The sequence below is a fragment of the Paroedura picta genome, chromosome 3 (genome assembly GCF_049243985.1).
Source record: "Paroedura picta isolate Pp20150507F chromosome 3, Ppicta_v3.0, whole genome shotgun sequence".
Lineage (NCBI taxonomy): Eukaryota > Metazoa > Chordata > Lepidosauria > Squamata > Gekkonidae > Paroedura > Paroedura picta.
In genome coordinates, this window is record NC_135371.1 from 64,418,179 (window position 1) to 64,439,715 (window position 21,537).

General features: G+C 43.0%; 1 protein-coding gene and 1 pseudogene across 2 annotated transcripts in view; one reads left to right on the forward strand and one right to left on the reverse strand.

Annotated features, from left to right (window-relative positions):
* The window catches only part of CAMKV (CaM kinase like vesicle associated), an 89,694-nt gene that overhangs the window by 60,372 nt on the left and 7,785 nt on the right, over positions 1–21,537 (forward strand). For both annotated transcript variants that reach the window (XM_077326043.1, XM_077326042.1), the window contains 9 exons: positions 5,819–5,926; positions 7,140–7,271; positions 8,490–8,564; positions 9,180–9,322; positions 9,668–9,784; positions 10,516–10,591; positions 10,816–10,952; positions 13,786–13,864; positions 21,172–21,259. In XM_077326043.1, the coding sequence (XP_077182158.1) occupies positions 5,832–5,926; positions 7,140–7,271; positions 8,490–8,564; positions 9,180–9,322; positions 9,668–9,784; positions 10,516–10,591; positions 10,816–10,952; positions 13,786–13,864; positions 21,172–21,259 (942 nt within the window). In that variant the 5' untranslated portion in view covers positions 5,819–5,831. The remainder of the gene's footprint in view (positions 1–5,818; positions 5,927–7,139; positions 7,272–8,489; positions 8,565–9,179; positions 9,323–9,667; positions 9,785–10,515; positions 10,592–10,815; positions 10,953–13,785; positions 13,865–21,171; positions 21,260–21,537) is intronic.
* Positions 20,663–20,771, reverse strand: LOC143834588 (U4 spliceosomal RNA; annotated as a pseudogene).

The window sequence follows — 21,537 nt, forward strand, 5'->3', positions numbered from 1 at the left end:
ACAGAAGTTCAAACCCACGTTTTGCTATGAAACTCATAAGTACTACAGTCCTAAACATCTATTCCCTTCTTAGCCCGCAGAAGTCAATGGGGATAGAATGGTGTGACTCTTAGGATTACACTGTGTGTGACCTTGAGATGGTCTCCTTCTCATTCTGTCTTACTTCCAGGGTTGTTGTGCGGATTCAATGAAGGAGGGAAGAAACACTAATGGAGTCTGCGGAGGAAGAGCAGGATAAAAGTGCACCAAAAACATGTGTACAGACATTGTTAGCATAAAACTACATAACTTTTGTAGCACCTGACTTTATGTCCATCCATCAATAGAGAATGAGAGAACTAGTTTTTGTTCCCCGTTTACTAGCCAAAGGAGTCTCAAAGGAGTTTACAATTGTTTACCCTTCCTTTCCCCACAACAGACATGCTGTGAGGTAAGTGAGGCTGAGGGTGCTCTGAGAAAATCATGACTGCCCAAGGTCACCCAGCTGGCTGCATGGGGAGGAGGAACAGGAGATCAAACCCAATGCTCCAGATTAGTGGCTGCCACTCTTAACCACTGCACCAAGCTGGCTCTCAAACAAATCAAGAGAATATTAATATATTCTAGTTAATTTGAGTTCAAGAAAGACTATGCATAAATCAATAGAATTTATATCTGGTATTTAATGAAATGAGGTTAGATTCATGGAAGCTTACACTGTGAAACATTTTGTTGTTTTTTAAGGTGCTACTGGACTTGAGTTTTATTTTACTACTGCAGACTAACATGGAGATTAGTCTGTAGAGGTTATGTGGAGATTAAGTAAATTTACATAAGATCATTAAAAATGTGCACAAATGTATAGGACAAACAGTGAACTTTACTGGCTGACCAGTCAATATGAATAGTTTCTGTGCTGTGATGTGCATATGATTTTACTATGTGGAAGTAATGATGTCTCTGTAGGAAATCTTGTGCAAAGCATCCCTCAATCGGTAGAAGAATTCTTAAAGCAGATTTTAGAAATTACCAATGTCAAATATACCTAATTAAAACAACCTCTTGCCACCAAATGCTAGTTCAAGTTGAGAAAACTGACTGTTTCCTCAAGACACTTGATATCCATTTCCATGAGAAAGGAGTTTCCCATATTGTACCAAAAACCCCACCAAGAACAACCAATTTTTAAAATATTTCTGCTTTGATTTGGTTCATAAATGCCTACCAAATTTGACCCTTGATCTCACAAGGACACAAAGTATAATTTCAAATGTGGCCAGGGAGCAGACAACAAGTAGTACATCACCACACTAAAACAAACCTACTAACTTAATAGTACACCCTGCCCTTGGCAGGAAGAATCCAGCAACAGTTATACAGGGAGAACCTCCAGACTGGACTACTGCAGCATACCTTATGCTGGGGTCCTAATACTTTTGAGACAGTCTATTTTTATTCTAGATGTTGTAAGCTTCTTTGAAGACCTGACTTGTTAAGAAATGTGAGGTCTGCATTTTTAACTTCAAGTGTAAGTAGAGTTCATTTGTAGTACAAAGAGGCTCTAGAACAAAGCATGCTACCTCGGTGTCATCTACTTCCCTACATAATGCTTGTTCATGGGCTTGGAGATAGCAGATTTTAATGTCCCCATATATATGAGGTTACTGGTCCCACCCAAACAATTACAATAACGAACCAGCCATTTGCATGCAGAATACGGTCTCCATGTTTTTTCTGACCCAGTTCTACTAAATCTTTCCATCCTGCTTGCCTGCAATCTTATTTCCCTAGTGTTGTATAGAATTTAGAGAGCTTAATTTCTTGCTGGCAAGAGAAAAAGCATTTTCCTGTTCTATATAATTATGCCTATTTAGCTCATTCGTATGAAGCTGCACAAATGTGGCAATATAGAGTCAAAGACAACTAGCATCCTGATTATTAGTATTGTTCTGTAGTGCCACCAGTGTTTCTGGCACTGTGTAGAGTAACATAAGTAAAAAAGCTTAACCCTAAGCTTTGTAGCAGGTCCAAAAAGGAAATAGCAAGATGGTAAGTTGTTCCACAGTACTGGAGCTACAGAACAATGGAGAGTTCCTAACATCCGTGGGACTTTTTACCCCCACAGACCTCCACTGCAGCCTGATGCTCAGATTTATCATGACATAACACCATCCTGAACCAGGGAAACACATGGGAAAGAGCTCCAAGAAATGCTTGATTTTGCATTGTTATGGTGCAATAATTATGATCCAAGGCAGATGACAAATCGACAATAAAAACAGAACAAGATATCATCTTTAACCGCTCCTGCGGTTAAATAAAAGGGTAAGGCCACCTGGGGAGGAGTTAGGGTGGGCCCTGTCCAGGATAAAAACTCAGAGGGCCCAATCAGGAGCCCCAAAGCGGCTCCTGATTGGGCCCTCCAAGTGTCCATCCAGCCCCAAGCAGCCAATGGGGAGGCACGCTAAGCGCCTTCCTATTGGCCCTCACCAGGACAGACCAAAATTCCATTCACCCAGCCCAGTCTGGCTGCCAGTCTGCTCCTGACCACCGCAGGGAGAGGAGGTCAACAGGGCTGCCAAGGGGGATGAGAACACAGGCTGTGCCGGCCCTTTTCGCCCCAAGGCTGTCCTGTCATGTCCAACTGTAAATTGCCTCAGAATCCTGACAGAGCTGGCAGGAGGCTGCAAAATGCTCCCCCTCCCCCCCTCCAGGCCTGCTACGAAGGAGCCTCTGACAGGCCCTGACTGAGGGAAGGAGGCCTTTCCAAGAGCAACGCAGGGGAGCCCTGAGGGCCTTCCTTTTGAGGGGGGGGGACTATCCCCTTATGCCAAACAGTTGGCTGACAGGGAGGCCACAGAAAAGCCCCTTCTCACTTAAAATACTGCTCTGCCTGGAGGTTAGACACAGCCAAGCCATGTGTCTTTCTTATTTGCAACTCTCTGCAGATTTGAGGCCACTGCATAGCGTTATTCTGCAGAGGAAACTGGCTCTTTTGTCTCCTGTTTCATCTGTACAACAACCCTGTGCAGTAGGCCTCAAGTCTTTCAATTCAACAACAACCTGTGTGGGACGCTTTACATGTTTCTTCTCTACCACAACCCTGTCCAAAGTAGCCCTTTCTGCCTGGGGAGCTGATCTTTATACTCTGCAGGTGAGCTGTAATTCCAGGAGCTCTCCAGGCCACACCTGTAGGTTGGCTACCCCTGGGTTGGAAATATTCCTGGAGGTTTGGAGGTGGGACTTCAAAATCGTACAATGCCTCAGAGTCCAGCCTTCAAATGAGCCATTTTTGCCTGCAGTTGGTAGGGAGTGGTACAGGAGTGTCCCTCCTGGCCTATGTGTTATGGCCAGCCCTTACCAGCAACTGTTTGTATTCTGGGGCGCAGACAGGCAGACCAGCATCAGTCCTGTGAGTCTGGAAAGTGCAGGAAGATCTAAATAAATATTTACAGCCTGAAACTGTAAATAGAGAACAAGTAAATGTCTGGAGACATATAGTAACTGAAATGACTTATTGGCCTGGCAAATAACCTTGGCCTGGCAAATTAAAAAAACAGTATAAAAACCTTACTAAGGTCAAGACTGCTGTGCACATAGAGTCTTCCGCTTAGGGTTGCCAGCTTCCCTGTGAGGCTCACTACCCCACCTCCCTCATGTGGAGTCTGCTATGGGGAGAGAAAGGGAAGACAATTGGAAAATGCTTTGAGACACCTGAGACCTGCTGGGTCACTGCGGCCCATTCCCAGTTCTCTCAGATCTCTCACAACCCCACATACCTTACAGGTTGACTATTGTGGAGAGATGAATGGAAACGGTGTTTGTAAACCGCTTTGAGACTCCTTTGGGTAGTAAGCAATAGGGTATAAAATTCCGTTCTTCTAAGGAGCAACCATGAAAGAAGCATGTGGGCACATAACATTTTACCAACAGTGAAAACATGGGAGACAGAAGGAACAGGGTGGATACCTGTGTACTGTGACTACCCCATGTGTATTAGGGCAGAGGGGCATTTCGATGAATGTGGCCTAATTCACACAAGAAGGGAAATGACGCAGAACTGGGTGGAATTGGTTGCCATGTAATCTTCCCCTAAGAAGAGTCTCCAGTCTGATTTTCCCTTCACATATCTGAGGACGTGGCTCTGGAAAGGAAAGCTCATCTGTAACCACTATGCCAAAATTCCCAAAGGTCAATCCTCTCCCACATTCAACGAACATTCCACACCACAGGTTCTTGACACCCATATCTCCACACCCATGCCCTCATTTGCCACCATGCCACCACAACCTCCCACACAACACACACACTCAACCTCATGCCCTTACAGACTGGACAACTCCTCCCCTTCCTGTTCCAAGCTCTAGCGCCCATTGTATTCTTGGAGACAACGGGCTTTGCCCCTAGTTTTTAAAATAAAACAATTTTAAACAATATAAAACTGAAGACCACCTTAAAATCATGCCATAAACAACAGAACAGCCATAACCTAGTTTAGCCATAACCTAATAACCATCTTCTGCCATCAGGAGGGTGCCAACCCTGGAGAGGGCCCTCTTGGTTGCAACACCAAAGTTATGGAACTCTCTCCCCAAGAAGATATGTCTGTCCCCTTCCATGTTAGTAATTTCCCACTAGACTTGTGTGCTTTGGCCGTGGAAGCAGCCATTCATGGCTGAAGTGGCTGGCGCTGCGGGGGGGAGGGGTGGCGCCAGTGGCAGTGCACACCAGTCAGCGCACACACGCAGGTGCAGAGCTGTGCGCCTGCGTGTGGGCACCGGGTCACGCATCGCCACTGGTGCTGCCCCTTCCCCCTGTGCCGGCTGCTTTGGGCATGAACAACTGCTTCGGCAGCTGAAGCGCACCAGCCTATTTCCCACTGTGTCTCCCACATGGTTGTTGTAGCATTCTGTCTTTTTGCCTTATTTAGATGAGATTTTTTTTGCCTCATTTAGCATTTCCTCAATGATCCTTTCTTCCTAACCAATATTTTAAAGCTTTGTATGTATTTTAACTCTGTTCTTATAATTCTTTTTTTAAGTGTTGATTTTAATGGTTTTTTAGTGTAATTTCATCTCATAAGTTTTTCCTTGGCGGTCCTTGTAAGGACAGAAATGCAAGACATCAGTGGGGTAAATAAAATCAATAACAGGCACACGTTTAGAAAGGCTTGGTTTTTGGCTGTCTCCCATTTAACATCAGAAAGTGAGGGCACTAAGAAAAGGAACATCAAAGATTACCTCAACAGGGAGAGAAGATTCATAAAGAAAGAGGAACTCTTTCAGGTACCCTGGCCCCAGATCTTTTTCAGGCTTAAGTGGTCAAAATCACATATTGGATCATGTTGAAACAACACTCTGTAAACCAACAAAGATATTTTAATAGTACTGTAATGTGTCCCTTACAATATGTTCTATAGTCTTAACTGTGATTTTAAATAAGTTTCCAAAGGCAACTCCTTGTGCATTTGAGTCTAGTAGCACCTTTGCTGCTGAACTTAAACTTTGTCCTGCTGCTTCAGACCAATCTATCTTCAGAGTATAAAACACTTGGCTATAAGCAGGTCAGGTAACAGCAGCTCTCAGTGCTGCAGTTGAGGTGAACTGGCAGCAGTATTTTGTCCTGTGACTGGTGGTTATGGCTCCTTATTTGTAATTCCCTTTTCTAATCTAGCAGTAACAGTACAGGATGTTGCCAAAACTTTGTGCCTGCCAGCTCCTTTTCACTTCAGCCGGCTCAGCGATCATACACTGAGTAGGCCTCTCTAATTAAAATCAGTAGGAATACCACCTGATGCCAAGACGAATGATCTAGAGCCTTTTTGTGTCTTACTTTTCAGTACTGGGTTGGCAATGCCGTTTGGATGTGTTACCCTGGGAGATAAAAAAGATTATAATCAGCCATCTGAGGTAACTGACAGATATGACCTGGGGCAGGTCATCAAATCGTAAGTATTTTATTAGTTGTATGTTTGGTCAGAGGCTGGAGAAGCCCACTCATTACTGTGTCATACATTAAGCCAGCTCTGGTGAAGCAGTGTAGAAATCGGAGTAGCAATCACTGTAGTAGGGGTGGGAGCTAATGCAATAATAGGGAGAATTCTGCAGTGGGTTTTAGCGAGGCAAGGCTCCAAGTTATGGTTGAGATGAGAGAGACTCCAAAGAAGACCTCTCCATGTTATTATTCTCTCTGTTCTTCCCATGATGCGAAATTTTACTTAGCCGTAGCTGGGCATCATGCTATGAATCCCCCACATCCGTAGCTGCTGCTTGCGAGGAGTGAACATATCACAAGAAGTGAAACTGCATTTGGGAAAGATTTCCAGCATACACTGCAAACCAGGGGTCAACACAGAGAGCTTTGAGAGCAGGTCCCACCACTGCACAAGGATCTTTACTAAGTGACTGGATTTCAGCTGTGTGTATATGCAAGAAAATATTTTAAAACAGTATTTTCATTGTAAGAGGCATCCTGTTAATGTTGAAACAGTTACAATTAGAATTATGCATACTTTCACTCCTGGACGTATTGCTGTTGGTGTCGCCTCCTGTGAGGCCATTCTGCAGTTGGCTCTGCCTCCTGCAGTAGCTATATTTTCCAAAGGAACTGGCAGTCTCAAAAAGATTAGAAACCCCTACTGTAAGCTACTGGTGGGAAATTAAACACAAGGTGTGTTGATTCCACTGGGGGAATTATTTTCCTGACACAGATCTACAAGGAATATATGAGGTGGTGCGATTCATCCTCTAATTCCCCCACACACACCACAAACATATGTTGCCACCCTCCCCAAAGCTTCCTAAATTAGGTGAGATCTGGACTGATGTACTTGGCAAGAAACTTATTGGAACTTCTGAAAGTAAGAACACAGATATTTGTATTTTTCTTGGGAGAGCAGCCCAGAGGGGGTGGGTTAGTTTAGGTTATGTGTTTTTGCTGCATCTTGGTTATTGTGTTTAATTATGGTTTTACTGTTGTTGTGATTTTAATGTATGGGGTTTTATTTGGGGGTTTTATTGTTGTAACTCACCTCAAGACTCTTAGGGAGAGGCAAGTAACAAATCCAATAATAATAATAATTATTATTATTATTCAGTACTGGGCTGTCTCGTCTCTTGTACAAGAACCATTCAAATATATGGTGGGTGTTCTTTCCCCAGAGAAGAGTTTTGCGAGATATTCCGTGCCAAGGAGAAGTCAACAGGAAAGCTCTACACGTGCAAGAAGTTTCTGAAAAGGGATGGGCGTAAAGTACGGAAGGCAGCCAAGAATGAGATCATTATCCTGAAAATGTGAGTTGTGAACCTCCACAGTGGCAGTGAGCCTTATTCAAGCCTCTTTGGCCTCACTACTGCCATCTTCACTTTAGCCGTAGACAACCCAGCATACAGCATGAGTGCTCCACACATTCAGCTGCAGGCTGGAACTCAGCAGAGGCATGAACAATTTCCTTTTCCAGCATTCTTAATCAGATTAAGACACTGAGGGGCTTTATTATCCAACCTTCAATCAAACTGGGGGGGGGGCAGAGCCTGCTCCCACAAAGTCATCTTCTGTTCCCCACACATTCATTCTCTGTATGCTATGGTCAGTAAAAAGCCAGGGATGAAAAGGCCACCTCTGCTTCACAGAGTGATAATCACGACTGCTGATCCCATTGCTAGACCAGTTCTCTCACTGCAGTGTGACATTGTCAAAAATCATATGTAATTATGGCTCTGTTGGAGCTCTCCACCTGATTCCAAGATCAGCAGCCTGGAACATCTCCTAAAGTGATTGGCATTGCACACTAGCTTATCACATGACCCAAGTGACCTCAGATCGTTCACTCTGTGATTGATTGCTCATCCTGTCTATGTTTACTCAATACTTGAAGCTGGCTTATATGGAGTTAGACTATGTCATTATCCACTCAGACTCACAGTGGCTCTCTAAAGTCTGAAGCAGATGGCCTGTTACCTGAGGGCCTTTTAACTGTGAATGCTTGGGACTAGGCTTGTGCACCAGGGGCCCGATCCAGACCAATTCGGCTTTGGCACCTATTAAAGTCAATGGCACCATTGACTTTAATGGGAAGTCTGGCATTCCTACCCTTCCTGGGGCCTCGGGGGGGGGGTTACAGTTACAGCCTCCAAACCTTGCTCTGGGAGGCTCTTCCCTAACCCACATCCAGATAGAATGGAGAGATGGGGGCACCCTCTTTCAGAACCCCTGGAGGTGAACCCCATGGTCCAATTGGTGCTAAATTTGGAGGGGGGTTAGGGAAGAGCCTCCCGGGTGCACCGGCAGAGAGCCGCCCCAGGGTCCACAGAGGCCTCTCGGCATGGCGAAAGGCCTCGGCGGGCCCAGGGGCAGTGGAGAGGCCCCTTCCCGGCAGGTGCACCAGCAGAGAGCCGCCCTTGGGCCCGCAGAGGCCACTCAGCTGGCCCGGGGGCAGCACAGAGGCCCCTCCCCGCCGGGCACACCAGCAGCAAGCAACTGTTTCCTTTTCTTCCTTCCTTTTTCTGCAGGGTGAAACACCCCAATATTCTGCAGTTGGTGGATGTGTATGTCACCAAGAAAGAGTACTTCCTCTTCTTGGAGCTGTAAGTTGGTTTTATCCAAAGTTCCTAAAATGTCTCATAGGTATTTTTAACTCCTTGCTCTGCCCCTAAGTTTTGTTGCCATTACAAAACAATTTGCCAGAAGCATGTCTGACCTCCCAGGAATACCTTTGAATTTCATCCAGGATGAAAACATGGCTGCAGAAAGATGTACTTAGAAACAGGCTGAGGTCATTTGCTGCAGCATGCTCTCCTTACACCCAACTTTTCTTCCCAACTGATAATATATATTTATATATAAACACACAGAGACTAGTCAAAGTTGTTTAAGTCCTGCTTTTGCTGAAAAAACCAAGTTCTGTTAAGGAGTGAGCGTAGGTCAAACATCTCAAGTGCAATGAGAACACTTCCACAATAGATTCACATCTGAAATTATATACCTCTGCAGGCACATCCCATGAATACTTTTTTGCTCTCCACTTCCCTACATACCATTCATGATTTTATGCTCACCTTATACTCCAAGCACTATTTGCAGGAAACACAAAACTGCATCTTCATGGAATTGGGAAGTTTCCATTGCAAGGCCCTGATGTAAATGCTGGATACTCGATTTCCCTTCTCAATTTGTAGTTTTGTCCCTTCTCTCACCTGCAGTGCCACTGGACGGGAGGTATTTGATTGGATCTTGGACCAAGGTTACTACTCTGAGCGTGACACCAGTAACGTCATTCGGCAGGTGTTGGAGGCTGTGGCATACCTGCATACACTCAAGATCGTACATAGGAACCTCAAGGCAAGTTGGTCAAACCCATCCGTCTTTTCTACACAGACACCTGAGCCAATCACCTCCCCATCCACCATCCGCTCTTCTTCCACTTAAGAATGGTCATGAACAAATACAACAAAGCTGCCCTGTCTCCTCCCCTTTCAGTATTCTCTGTAGATCTATGAAGCCCATCTATGTATTCTTATGCACCCTCTCCTCAACATGCCACCTTTTGCTCTGCCTGGCAGTATGTCACTCATTGTGATTATGAGGGAGTTGTGTCTACATTCATCAATTTTTGAGTAGGGAAATTAGGTCCCTTTCTCATGTACTTTCATATCTACATTCTTCTTCCTTGCTCTGTTTGCACAGTTAGAGAACTTGGTATACTATAACCGACTAAAGAACTCCAAGATTGTAATCAGTGACTTTCACTTGGCCAAGTTGGAGAATGGACTCATCAAGGAACCCTGTGGAACTCCTGAGTATCTAGGTAAGAGATGGTCTTGTTGAGCTCTATTGGAGTGATACTTTATTGCAAGAACCACGAGGCAATAAGAATTGATGTCCCACTATGCTTCTTACACGTCCTCCCCATTTCCAGCATAGATGGGTATAAACTGGACCAGTCTTTCCAGGAGACCTGAATCTTTGAGGACTGACTGTGGGCTTTCATGATGAAAAACAGAACAAATCAACACTGGTTTAGACATTCTAATGGGGAAAAAATTGCCCTTCCATGCTCTCAAATACAAAAGTATATAAGAGCCACTTCATAGCCACTCTAATACATGCAGCCTATTTGTATAATGAAAATAAGTGAAGAAAAATTTCACTTGGAAGTATTTCACAGTATAGGTGTTAAACTGTGCAAGTAAACTGTTCACCCTAATATTAAGAATTCATTCTTCTAAATTTTTGTGCACATGGAAAGCTAGTATGTCAGGGGGAAGTGTTATAGGCTGGGCTTCTCCCGCATGTCCTACTTTTCTATTTGCAGTGAGTTTGTACCCCTTCAGATATGGATTTCCTAATCTGTACTTTGAAATGATATAGTACTGGGTCTCAAATAGGTCTGAGACTTATCTAAATGCACAATTAAATTTTGATCAAGGCAAAGTTCTTGGTCACATAAGCCTGAGAATTTTATTTCATTGTGATATTTTAGTGAGAAAGAGATCTGTCAATTGGAATAGTATTCACCCCCAACTTCTCTCCCTGCAGCTCCTGAGGTGGTAGGCCGCCAAAGATATGGGCGGCCTGTAGACTGCTGGGCTATTGGTGTCATCATGTATATTCTGTAAGTAAGAGTTATGAAAAGTATCAGGATTTTTAACTTATCAAAATAGTTGCTTGGCTAGGGAAAATGGCCAGAAAACTGGCATAGCTATCTTGGGAGACCAATAATTGTAACAATGATCATCCCTCAGAAGGGGGAAACAGAAATGGAAGCTGTATAGCTAGTGGCTTCACCCTCCCCTTAACCTTCAATGCTCCCCTTCCCCCACCATCTCTGTCTTTTAGCTTGTCAGGGAACCCACCCTTTTATGAGGAGATGGATGAAGATGATTATGAAAATCATGACAAGAACCTATTCCGCAAGATCTTGGCTGGTGACTATGAGTTTGATCCACCATATTGGGATGATATCTCACAAGCAGGTAAAGCTCCTTGAACTGAAGGAAGGGGAAAGAAAAATGCATGCTGCTGCTACAATGGATTTCTTACTTGTGGGGGAAAATATTTTCAGTTCTGCTAGATTGCCATTGGTTGACAACACTTAGGAACTTCAGAGGTGTGGAGATTGAGATATTAGCATAATGCAATACTGTGATTTTGCTTCTGGTTGTCTAACTGGAAAATGACAATACACAACACTAGGAATTTTCCAAATCTGTTTTTTATGCTAGAGATCTAGAAAACTCCAAGAGCATCTCACAACACCCCTTCTGGGTAGAATCATAAAGTTGGAAGGGACCTCATAGGTCATCTAGTCCAACCCCCTGCACTATGCAGGACACTCACAACCCTATCGCTCATCCACTGTCACCTGCCTTCACTCATCCACTGTCACCCTTGAGCCTTCACAGAATCAGCCTCTCCATCAGATGGCTATCTAGCCTCTGTTTAAAAATTTCCAAAGATGGAGAACCCACCACCTCCTGAGGAAACCTATTCCACTGAGAAACCGCTCTAACTGTCAGGAACTTCTTCCAGATGTTGAGATGGAATTTCTTTTGAATTAATTTCATCCCACTGGTTCTGGTCCGTCCCTCCAGGGCAAGAGAGAACAACTGTCCTGCTTCCTCTATATTAGCGATCCCCAACCTGTGGGCCGCAGACCACATGTGGTCCGTCGACTAATTGGAGGTGGGCCACGAAGGACACCTTCTCCCCCCCCCCCCAGGGCCTTTACTTCATCCTCCCCGGGCCCTTTACAACACATTTCGGGTGTCATTGTCTCCCATCACTCCCAGAGAAACAAGCTCAGGGTTCCCATTGATTTGTCATTGTCATGAGTTAAAATGTCCATGAAAATAAAATGTTCCTTATGTTCATTGTTGTGGCGTGTCTGTATCTTATTTTGAAAGGATGTTTAAACATTACCATAGTGATCAGAGAGCGTTAGGGCAGTGGTTGAGAGTAGAGGAGTAAACTACCCCCCCCCACCGGGCCTCAGTAAAATTGTCAAGCGTTGAGTGGTCCCCGGTGATAAAAAGGTTGGGGACCACTGCTCTATATGGCAGCTTTCTAAATATTTGAAGATGGTTATCAAATCCCCTCTCAGTCGTCTCCTCTCCAGGCTAAACAGACCAAGCTCCCCCAACCTTTCTTCATGTGTCTTGGTCTCCAAACCCCTCACCATCTTTGTTGCCTTCCTGTGGACACGTTCCAGTTTGTCAACATCCCTCTTCAATTGGGGTGTCCAAAACTGAACACAGTACTCCAAGTGAGGCCAGAGCAGAGTAAAGCGGTACCATCACCTCCCGTGATCTGGACACGATATTCCGTTTGAGACAGCCCAAAATCCCATTTGCCTTTTTAGCCACTGAGTCACACTGCTGACTCATGTTCAATGTCTGATCTACTAAGACTCCTAGATCCTTTTTGCACATGCTACTGCCAAGACAAGTCTCCCCCATCCTATATTGGTGTATGTTAAAATTAATTTTTCCCACCTTTAAAGTCTATGGGGAATGGTGTCAGCCTCTTTGGGAGCTATCCCCTTGATCCAATCTTCTTGAAACTTGCAGGTAAACTCAGGGAGGGTCTTGCCTGAGTCACCTGCAAGTTTCAGGAAGATTGCACCAGGGGGTCCCATCCTAGAGGCTTCCAAAGACCTTTTCCCATAGAAGTCTATGGGAAATCAAGTTAAAACCAGAGATTTCCGAACCTCCATTCTATCCATTGGAGTGGATAAGGGTACCCTCTTTGGGAGCCCCTAGGATGGGACCCCTTGGTCCAATCTTCTTCAAAGTTGCCAAGGAGTCAGGGAAGACCCTCCCTGAGCTCCCCAAGACGTTTCAGTGGTGTAACTTACACTCCCTCTCCCCAGCCCCTGGGAAAGGCGGGGGAAGGATTTCCAATGCAAGTCAATTGATTCACATTGGCTCCGAATCTATTCGGACGGCTCCAAATCGATTCGGATCTATTCAGATCGATCCGAATCGGCCCGATCCGAATCCGAAACGGTTCGAATCGGGGGCCCCTTGCTGAATCGGGGGCCTAGTGCTGAGTCTTAGAAATCATAGCTCTCTGTTCCAGCTGCTCAAGGACCGAGTTTTTGATTATTTGTTTCAAAATTTTGCCAGCTACAGATGTCAAGCTGATAGGTTGACAGTTATCCAGTTCCCACCCCCAATCATCTGGCACCTCACCTGTTCTCCAATAAGTGTCAAAATAATTGACAGAGGTTCATAATGCAATGTCATAGTTTTGCATTATGCTGGTCTTCCCACTCATCCCATTTTGCTCACACCGATCCATTGAGCAGCAACAGGAGCCTGGAGGCAGAAGGTTGATCATTATAGCCCCCTATTCTCTGCAGACAGAAAAGCTTGGGAGGAGGGTGATTTGGGGGAAAATGAGAGGTTTAAGTCAGCTCTCCCTCCACTATTCATTGAATCCAATTGGCTTCTTCCCACAGTTATTTCTTAATTTAAAAACACATGGCAAAAGTGTTAATCACTACTTTCCTGCAGATTAGCCCCAAGATACTATACCTTAGTTGCTTCAGGTTTATGGTACCAACGTCAAGGTAGAGTCTCGAGTTTTTCTGAAATTACTTCTGCAGAAGTAACGGCAGCTTGGAAGGATGGACTCTATAGCACCACATTCCTGCTGAATTCCCTCCCCTCCTCAGACACGACCCACACATTGCTAGGGATTTCATAGGCGAGAGCCAGCAACCCTAGCAGCCAGAGCACCTTCTGCCATGATATTCATCACCATGTTATGCAACCAGCAAGTAGATTTCATTTTTTGGTCTTGCAGCCAAGGACTTAGTGGCCCGTCTGATGGAGGTGGACCAAGACCAGAGGATTACAGCAGAGGAGGCTATCTCTCATGAGTGGTAAGCCTTCATAGCTGCTCCCAATAAAACAGAAGAGAATTTTATTTTCACAGTATAAGCCAGAGTGGTAAGAAAAACAGAAATGCAGAGTATAAGATTAGTAGGTTGTGGCATAGTAATATTCTTTCATGCTAGAGGACAGCTACAGATCCTACTTGTAGAATGTAATGGAGTGAAACTGATGAAGAAGAAAGGAACAGGGAATTCCTGTGTTTTACATCATTCATCATCTGAACTGTCTTGGGTTGAAGACAGAATATTGTGGTAACTTCAGGCTGTGGGAACAGGACCTTTCCATCTAGATCTCAACAGCCTAAATAGAAGTGTGACGATTCAGAAGAGGAGGACTGGTGGTGGTTGGGGTTTTTTGTTTGTTTGTTTTCATTTTTCCCATGGCCGTTTCCCCCCCTCAGTTTTTCTGAGAGAAAAACTGGAAATTTTGGAGAGTACTATGAAAAAATTCGTATTAAATATTTTCTCTTTCAGAATCAGAATCAGAGTACCTTTATTGGCATAAAATTGCAAAGCATAAAATGAAAATTTCAAACAGTTTCAGATGTAAAATCTATCGTAAAAGATTTTCATTTAAAATTGCCAGTAAAAATTTTGCTACTTTTATAATAGTTGCTGTGTCCCTCACATTTAGTATCATTTTAATCCAGTGTTTCTCATTAACACAGCTGAATTTCAATTTCTTCAGATGATTAGCTAATGGGCGAGGAAATACTTCAAACTTAGGACACACCAGAAGTATATGGTGCAATGTGTCAGGGACACTATATCCATGTAAACAATATCTCTCCTGAGGAGGGATCTTCAAAAATCTACCTCGGGTGACATTTGAAGGAAAGATGTTTAAGCGAGCTACTAGAAATGCTCTTCTTAATTGGTATGTCTCCAAAATTCGGAGATACATGGGCATGGATTTGTAAGATAACGGAATATCCCAGAAGCGGGGAGAACATACACTGTTGTTAGAGGAGCCCAGAATCTGTGTATCCTGATCTTCTAGTCTCTGAAATATTAGCTTTAGTATCGTCCTTTCGTCTTGCATGCTAAGGGATGAGATGTCCATACCCATAATTTGAAGTTTCTTTGACATTTTGCCCAGCCAGCTGAAAGAATAAGGGTCACTCAAAAGGTTAATTAACAAACTACCTGTTTGAGCATGGAAATGAATTTTTAACCAGTATTTAAAGGACTGAGACCAAGCCCGGGCTTCTAGACTCTGTTGGCCAAGTTCTGCTACAAGTGTAAGATTGGCCACACAATTTGGGACTCCTAACAGATTTCTGAAAAAGAAAGATTGGATGTTCTCTAATTTGTTATTAAATGCATCCATCCATCTTGGGATTCTATAGAGTATCTGAGGAATTATTTTGGCATTGTAGATTTTAATGGCTGCTTGAAGGTTTTTGTTGCCTTTTTGATGATAAAACTTGGCTAAAAGGGACAACTGGCCTTTTGCAGATTTGATTGTTTTTTCTCTATGGTTGGCCCAACTGTTATTATAAGGAAAGTTTATGCCTAAATACTTGTCGTGATTGACCTGTTCTATATGTTTACCATTTATTATCCAGGGAAACTTATATCGGGTCTTTGCAAATACCATGATCTTCGTTTATTCAAAGTTTATTTTTAGTTGATTGTCACTACAGTAATCTCCGAATGACCGGAGATAGCGTATTAGGCCAACTCGAGTTCTAGATAAGATAACTGTGTCATCTGCGTATAAAAGAAGAGGAGTGGGTCTTTTGCCAAGAATGGGGGGATGACTATTAACTTTGTTAAAATAGAAGGGTAAGTCACTTAAGAAAAGGTTAAATAACTGAGGGGCAAGGATGCAACCTTGTTTCACTCCTATGTTTATTTGGATTTTTGGTGTTAAATTTCCCTCAGCAGAATATTTGACTTGGCAGTGGTTGTTATGATGGAGCTGTTTTAATAGAAAGAGTAGACGCTGGTCTATGTCTAGATTGTTTAATTTTATCCAGAGTTTCTCTCTAGAAACTGAGTCAAAGGCTGCTTTTAAATCAATAAAGGCAACAAATAATTTGCCCCTCTTAGGTTTGGTGTATTTCTGACTTTAAAAAGCTAAAACAGTACAATGATCTAAGGTAGTGTATCCCTTCCTAAACCCTATTTGCTATGGCCCTATGATGTAATTGTTGGATGTCCAGTTTATAAGTTTAGTGGCCAGATATTTTGCAAAGAGCTTACCAACGGCTGACAATAGACTGATGGGTCGGTAGTTACCTGGAAGGTCAATTTTTCCTTTTTTATATATTGGGGTTATGATGGAATTTAGCCATGAATCTGGGATTAGTCCTGTTTGGTTGATTTTTGTAAACAGATGTGCTAGAGGCACAGCCCACCAGTCAGCATAATGAATAATCGTCTGGAGGGATCCCATCTGGACCGGGTGACTTATGAGGTTTTAGAGATTTTATCAATTGAGAAATCTCAGCAGGTTCAACATTTAGCCAACAGGGAAACGAAGAGGATTGTCCAATGGACAGTTGAGGGTCTAGTGAAGACGGTAATGTGAACAATGTGGAAAAATGGTCCACCCATTTGGAAGCTGGAATAGGACATACAGTTTTATTTGACTTGTTTGTTAAGGCATTAGTCACAGTTCTCCAGAATATCCGGTTATCAGATGATTTAGTGCTTTGTTTAATGATTCCCAGTTTCTGTTGTGGAACTCAGTTTTTTTTTAGCAACAAGAGACTGGTATTCGGCTTTAGCTCTGAGATAGTGGGATTGGTAATCGAGAGATCTTGATTTATTGAATAGCCTGCAATAGTGCCTTAATAGTTTCTTTTCCAATAAGCATTCTTTATCAAACCAAGTAGGGGTTGGGATGTTCTTATTGGGAGGTTTTGATAGGTGATTAAAAAAGCCCAATTACTGCCTCGGAGTTGCAAAATAGAGTTAACGTAGTCTGCTGTAAGGAGCTTATGTCTCAAATCTTGCATTTGGGGGGAATTTATCACTTGCTCAATCTGAGGGATCAAGATTGGAGCCCAAGTTAATTTTCTAAAACTCAGGGGATGGTCTAAAGTTACAGAGTCTACCTTTGAACAGGAGTCCATCAAGTCTATCTTAACTGAGAGAATTAGAGGCATGTGGTCACTTTCTGTTCGACTGCCAACTACAAAGTTGCTGATCCGACTAACAAGGGACCAGGAGACACAAACGAAATCGATGACGCTATTACCTCTAGTTGAAAGATGAGTTTACTCATTTGAGTTTGGGAATTTTTTAGAGCAATTTAGAATTTTTAAATTCATATCAGAGTACAATTTGATAAAATTTGTGCTCGCCCTGTTGGATTTTGGGTCTATTCCATGATAAAGACATCTATTATTGATTCCTATTAGATTTGAATTTGTTTGGTGCTTGGTTCCTAGTCTAGCATTGAAATCTCCGATAAGGGCTAATTCAGCCTGTGGATGGTCTCTTTTGAGGGTTGCAATATAATGTGTCACTTCTTCCCAGTTTAAATATCCCTCAGTAGCCTCCAAGATTGGGGGAATATAGACGTTAACTAAGATAATACTTGGATTGGCATTAATTAAGAGAGCTTGGGCATATAAGGGGGTATCACCTAAATATGATGTTGTTTCTTTAAGATTTGTTTTTACAAGGAAGCAGAGGCCCATTCGGTTTCTGCCTCTTCCTTGTGATGCCAGGGCTGGGGTGCAAAAATTGTAGTATCCTTGTAAATGGACTTCACCTAGAACGCAAGTTTCCTGGAGGAGAATTATATCATAGGATTGGAGGAATGAACAAAAGTCAGCGTCTCCCCTCTTACAATGCCATCCTGCAATGTTCCATGCCAGTATTTGGAGGGTAGAGGATGAAGGTCTGAATTCTAGTCAGTTTGAGTCAGTTACTGGAATAATTGAGTGAATAGAGGAGTTTCCAGGTTGAATATCTGTTGCCAATGTTTCAATAGTATTGAGAGTGGTATCTAGAACTACACATCCATTTTTGACAGAATTTAGTTTACACTGGGTCAATGTGTTAGAATGGGGGTGCACTTGGATTTCCACTCACCTCTATACTATTATGTGTGTCAGTTAGATCAATTAACACAATAAGTGGGAGATCTTGCTCCATTTGAATTGATGGAGTTAAGGAAGGCGTAGGTGAGTGAGGTTTTATTAGCTTTGACAGTTTGTTACTTAAATTGTTTAGTTCGGTTATTATATTAATTTGGAGTTCAGGAGAAAGCAGGGGAAAGGCGGACACCACATTTTCCTCTAGGGAATTGTCATGCAAATGGAGTTCTTTATTTCCAGAATCCGAGAGTACTTTTAGAAGATTCTGTTCAAGGTTAGGCATTTCTTCCCTAGTATTTGCTGTTTTTTCCTGATGGGAGCTTTGATGTCGGGGTTCATTGGGTTCCTTCAAGTTCCTAGATTTCTTATTGAAGTAATCTGTCCTTTGAAAGGATGTCAACAGTGGGAAAGTAAAGAGGTTTAAATATACTCTTGAAAGAATTATTCCCTTGGATTGGAGGTAGCTCCGCTGATTTAACAGTAGGGATGGGAGTTTGGTCCCCCTAAAGCTTAAAATTACTCTTTGTGGAGTTTTAGAGATATTTAAAATTTCATAGGAGATCAAGTCAATCTGATTAATATTTAATCCTAGCAACAGGGTCAGGTGTTTTTTAATTTGGTGACTTGACAGCCAGGGTGGGAAAATGTTTCTGTATTTAAAGATTGATAAACAGATTTTAGTCCATTGAAGAACTAATTTTTGCTGTTGCTCATTTGTATCAGATTCCTTATAATGATTTGTGGTGGCATTAACGTACTCCAAACTGAAGCATTCCTGTCAGAGGATTCAAGGGTGGTTAATAAGTTTTTGTTTATCTGCGCTAGTTTTGCATCAATATCCTTCATCCCTGTAAAAATTAAGTCAACAGTTCTTGCCACCAGCTTTAAAATCAATTCACAATTATCATTTACTGATACAGGCTCAATACCTAGTAGGGAATTATCAGATGGGACCTTGACATTGGGATCCAACTCTACAGGGACAGTGCCATCTAACCCAGGGTTTACCGAACTATCCAATGAGACTGCAGTCTTTTGTGCTAAATAGGTAAATCTGTTCTTCGTTGGAACAGAATCGAAATCATCCATTTTTGTTTATTTCTGGGAAGGCTGGGTGTCCAAATCCTCTGTATCTCTAGCACCCTTAGCTCCGCCCATACTAACTGCTGATCATGATTGATATAAGCCCTAAAAGCTACAGGTCAAGCTTAGCTAGCTAACTACCTAAATGGACTACCTACATAAACTAAACTGCAGAAATGCAGTTTAATAGAAACATGTAAGCATAGAATGAACTCGGGATGAACAGCAAAAGTAGCAGTCTACACCAGCGGCCCCCAACCTTTCTCAGGTCAGGGACCACCTCCGGAGTGAGGGAAGAGCCGACGGCCCGGGTGCTGTGAAAACGTGCACGCGCAATTGCCGTGAATGCATGTTTTCGCCACCAGGTGGCGCTAACGCGCATGCGCGGCAACTGGGCGCACGTGTTTTTGCCACTAGGGGGCGCTAACGCGCATGCGCGGCAACAGCGCGCATGCGCGTTTGCGTCACCGCCATGCCAGCAGCTGCGCCTGCCTCTTCCCTTCCTTCTTGCTGCCGGCGGGGGAAGGCAGGCGTGGCTGGCGGCGGCCCGGTACCGTGGCCTTTGCGGCCCGCCACCGGGTCGCGGACCGGGGGTTGATGACCCCTGGTCTACACTATAAATGTTAAGTAAAAATAGGAATGATTTTTTTTAAGACAATTCTGCAAAAAAAAGAAATTAAACCTATAAAAATCAGGTACCTAAAGAGAGAATAAAACAACAGTGTTTGATAAGAACTGCACTAAATGTTAGCCTTAAATCCTAATAATTTGACTTAATTTAACTTAGACCGATGATAAATGCAATGTCACAAATAATACAGTGATTCCACCATAACAAAATGTTCTTGAAATGGTAGGCTGTTGGTATGATTATAGTAGTCACTGTTCCCACATACCAAGTACCATGGAGGTAAAATAGATTAAGTTCCTCTCTGCGTGGGTTGAGTTGGAATAACAAAAGCAAATAATCCAAATGGAGAGCTGGAGGCAGAGACAAAAAGGGGGGGGGAGTCCGTTCTACCGTTCCCCTCTAAATTCGTAGAGTTCTCACCACAGTATAGAACAGCAAAGTAGCAAAACAACCAAGCAGCCAAGTAACACGCCTCTGGATCACAGCTCCAACTCTCTTAGCACACAGTTGATAGCAGCAACAGCAGCGGCAGGGGTAAAGCGAGGGCCAGGATCACGGAGAGTTGGCAACAAGCTAATCACAGTAATCCTAGTACCTGCTCCCTTAGTGGATGAGGCCTGTTTGGTCTGTAGTCTGCAGTTTTAAGCATCAACTTGCAGCCCAAAGGTAGCAAACACCGGCAGCAGGAACAGAAAGAAGAAGCAATGACTCCTCCACAAATGACCAAAGTAGGCTCAAATAAAACAGCGTCCTGATGTTTCAACAAGCAGAGAAAGTCCTCTGTGTCGCAGACCGCAGAGCAATAAGGCCATAGCAGTTTGGTGATATAACCAGCAGCGCAGATAACTGCAATTAGCAAAATTCACTGTATGGCAACAGCCAAGGTCAAAAAGATATTTTGCTGCTTTCAAAACAGCTGCAAAAAGGTTTTTAGAGGCTTTGTAGAGACTTATCAGAGGAGCGTTAATTAGTTGCTCTCACTCCGCTGCCATCTTCTGAAAGGCACCGGAAGAAGTCTCTCCGTAGAGACTGTCAAAAATTGCCAATGCCGACTATATTTCAAATCATCATGGCGGGGTATTGGGAAAAGTTTTCAATTAGCAATAATTCATTTTTTCCCATGGCCGTTTTCCCCCCTCAGTTTTTCTGAGAGAAAAACTGGAAGTTTTGGAGAGTACTATGAAAAAACTCCTATTAAATATTTTCTCTTTTAGAATACATGAAATGTTTTTAAGGACAAAGTAGACATGTTATAGACATATACAGTTCTGAAATCCAAAGATCCATGTCTGCAAAATTCAGAAGGTACTGAATTTTCATGGAGAATGCAGAGATTTCATCCAATCCAATATCAATAACTGCATGCCTTCTGTTGTCCTTTTGACTTTTATTTTTTGACACTTTCTTCTCATGGCTTCAAAATTTCAAGAAATGTTACATTTCTGGGTCAAACTAAGCATGAATATAAGATTAAGGAGGTGCTGTTGCCAAGACGTGCTTTTTATTATCATGTTTTCTGTTCCCAGGATCTCTGGCAATGCTGCTTCAGACAAGAACATAAAAGATGGAGTGTGTGCTCAGATTGAAAAAAATTTTGCCAGGGCAAAATGGAAGGTAACGTTGCACTTGAGGATACTGGCATAGTTTCCCGCTTGCAGACAGAAAGTCTATAATCACCTCAAGGCTTGGGGAGACACCTCCTTCTCACTGATTCTCCCCTATCCCTTCAAGGCCTGTTAGTTTTATTCTGAAAAGCTAAAAATATTTGCAAGAAATGAAGCCTTGCTTCACTGCAACCATTAAGCAAAGGAAAAACCATTGTCTATTCCCCACAACACAAGGCATGATCAATAATACAGTTAGACTGTTTATGGGAAACCTAGATTAAAATC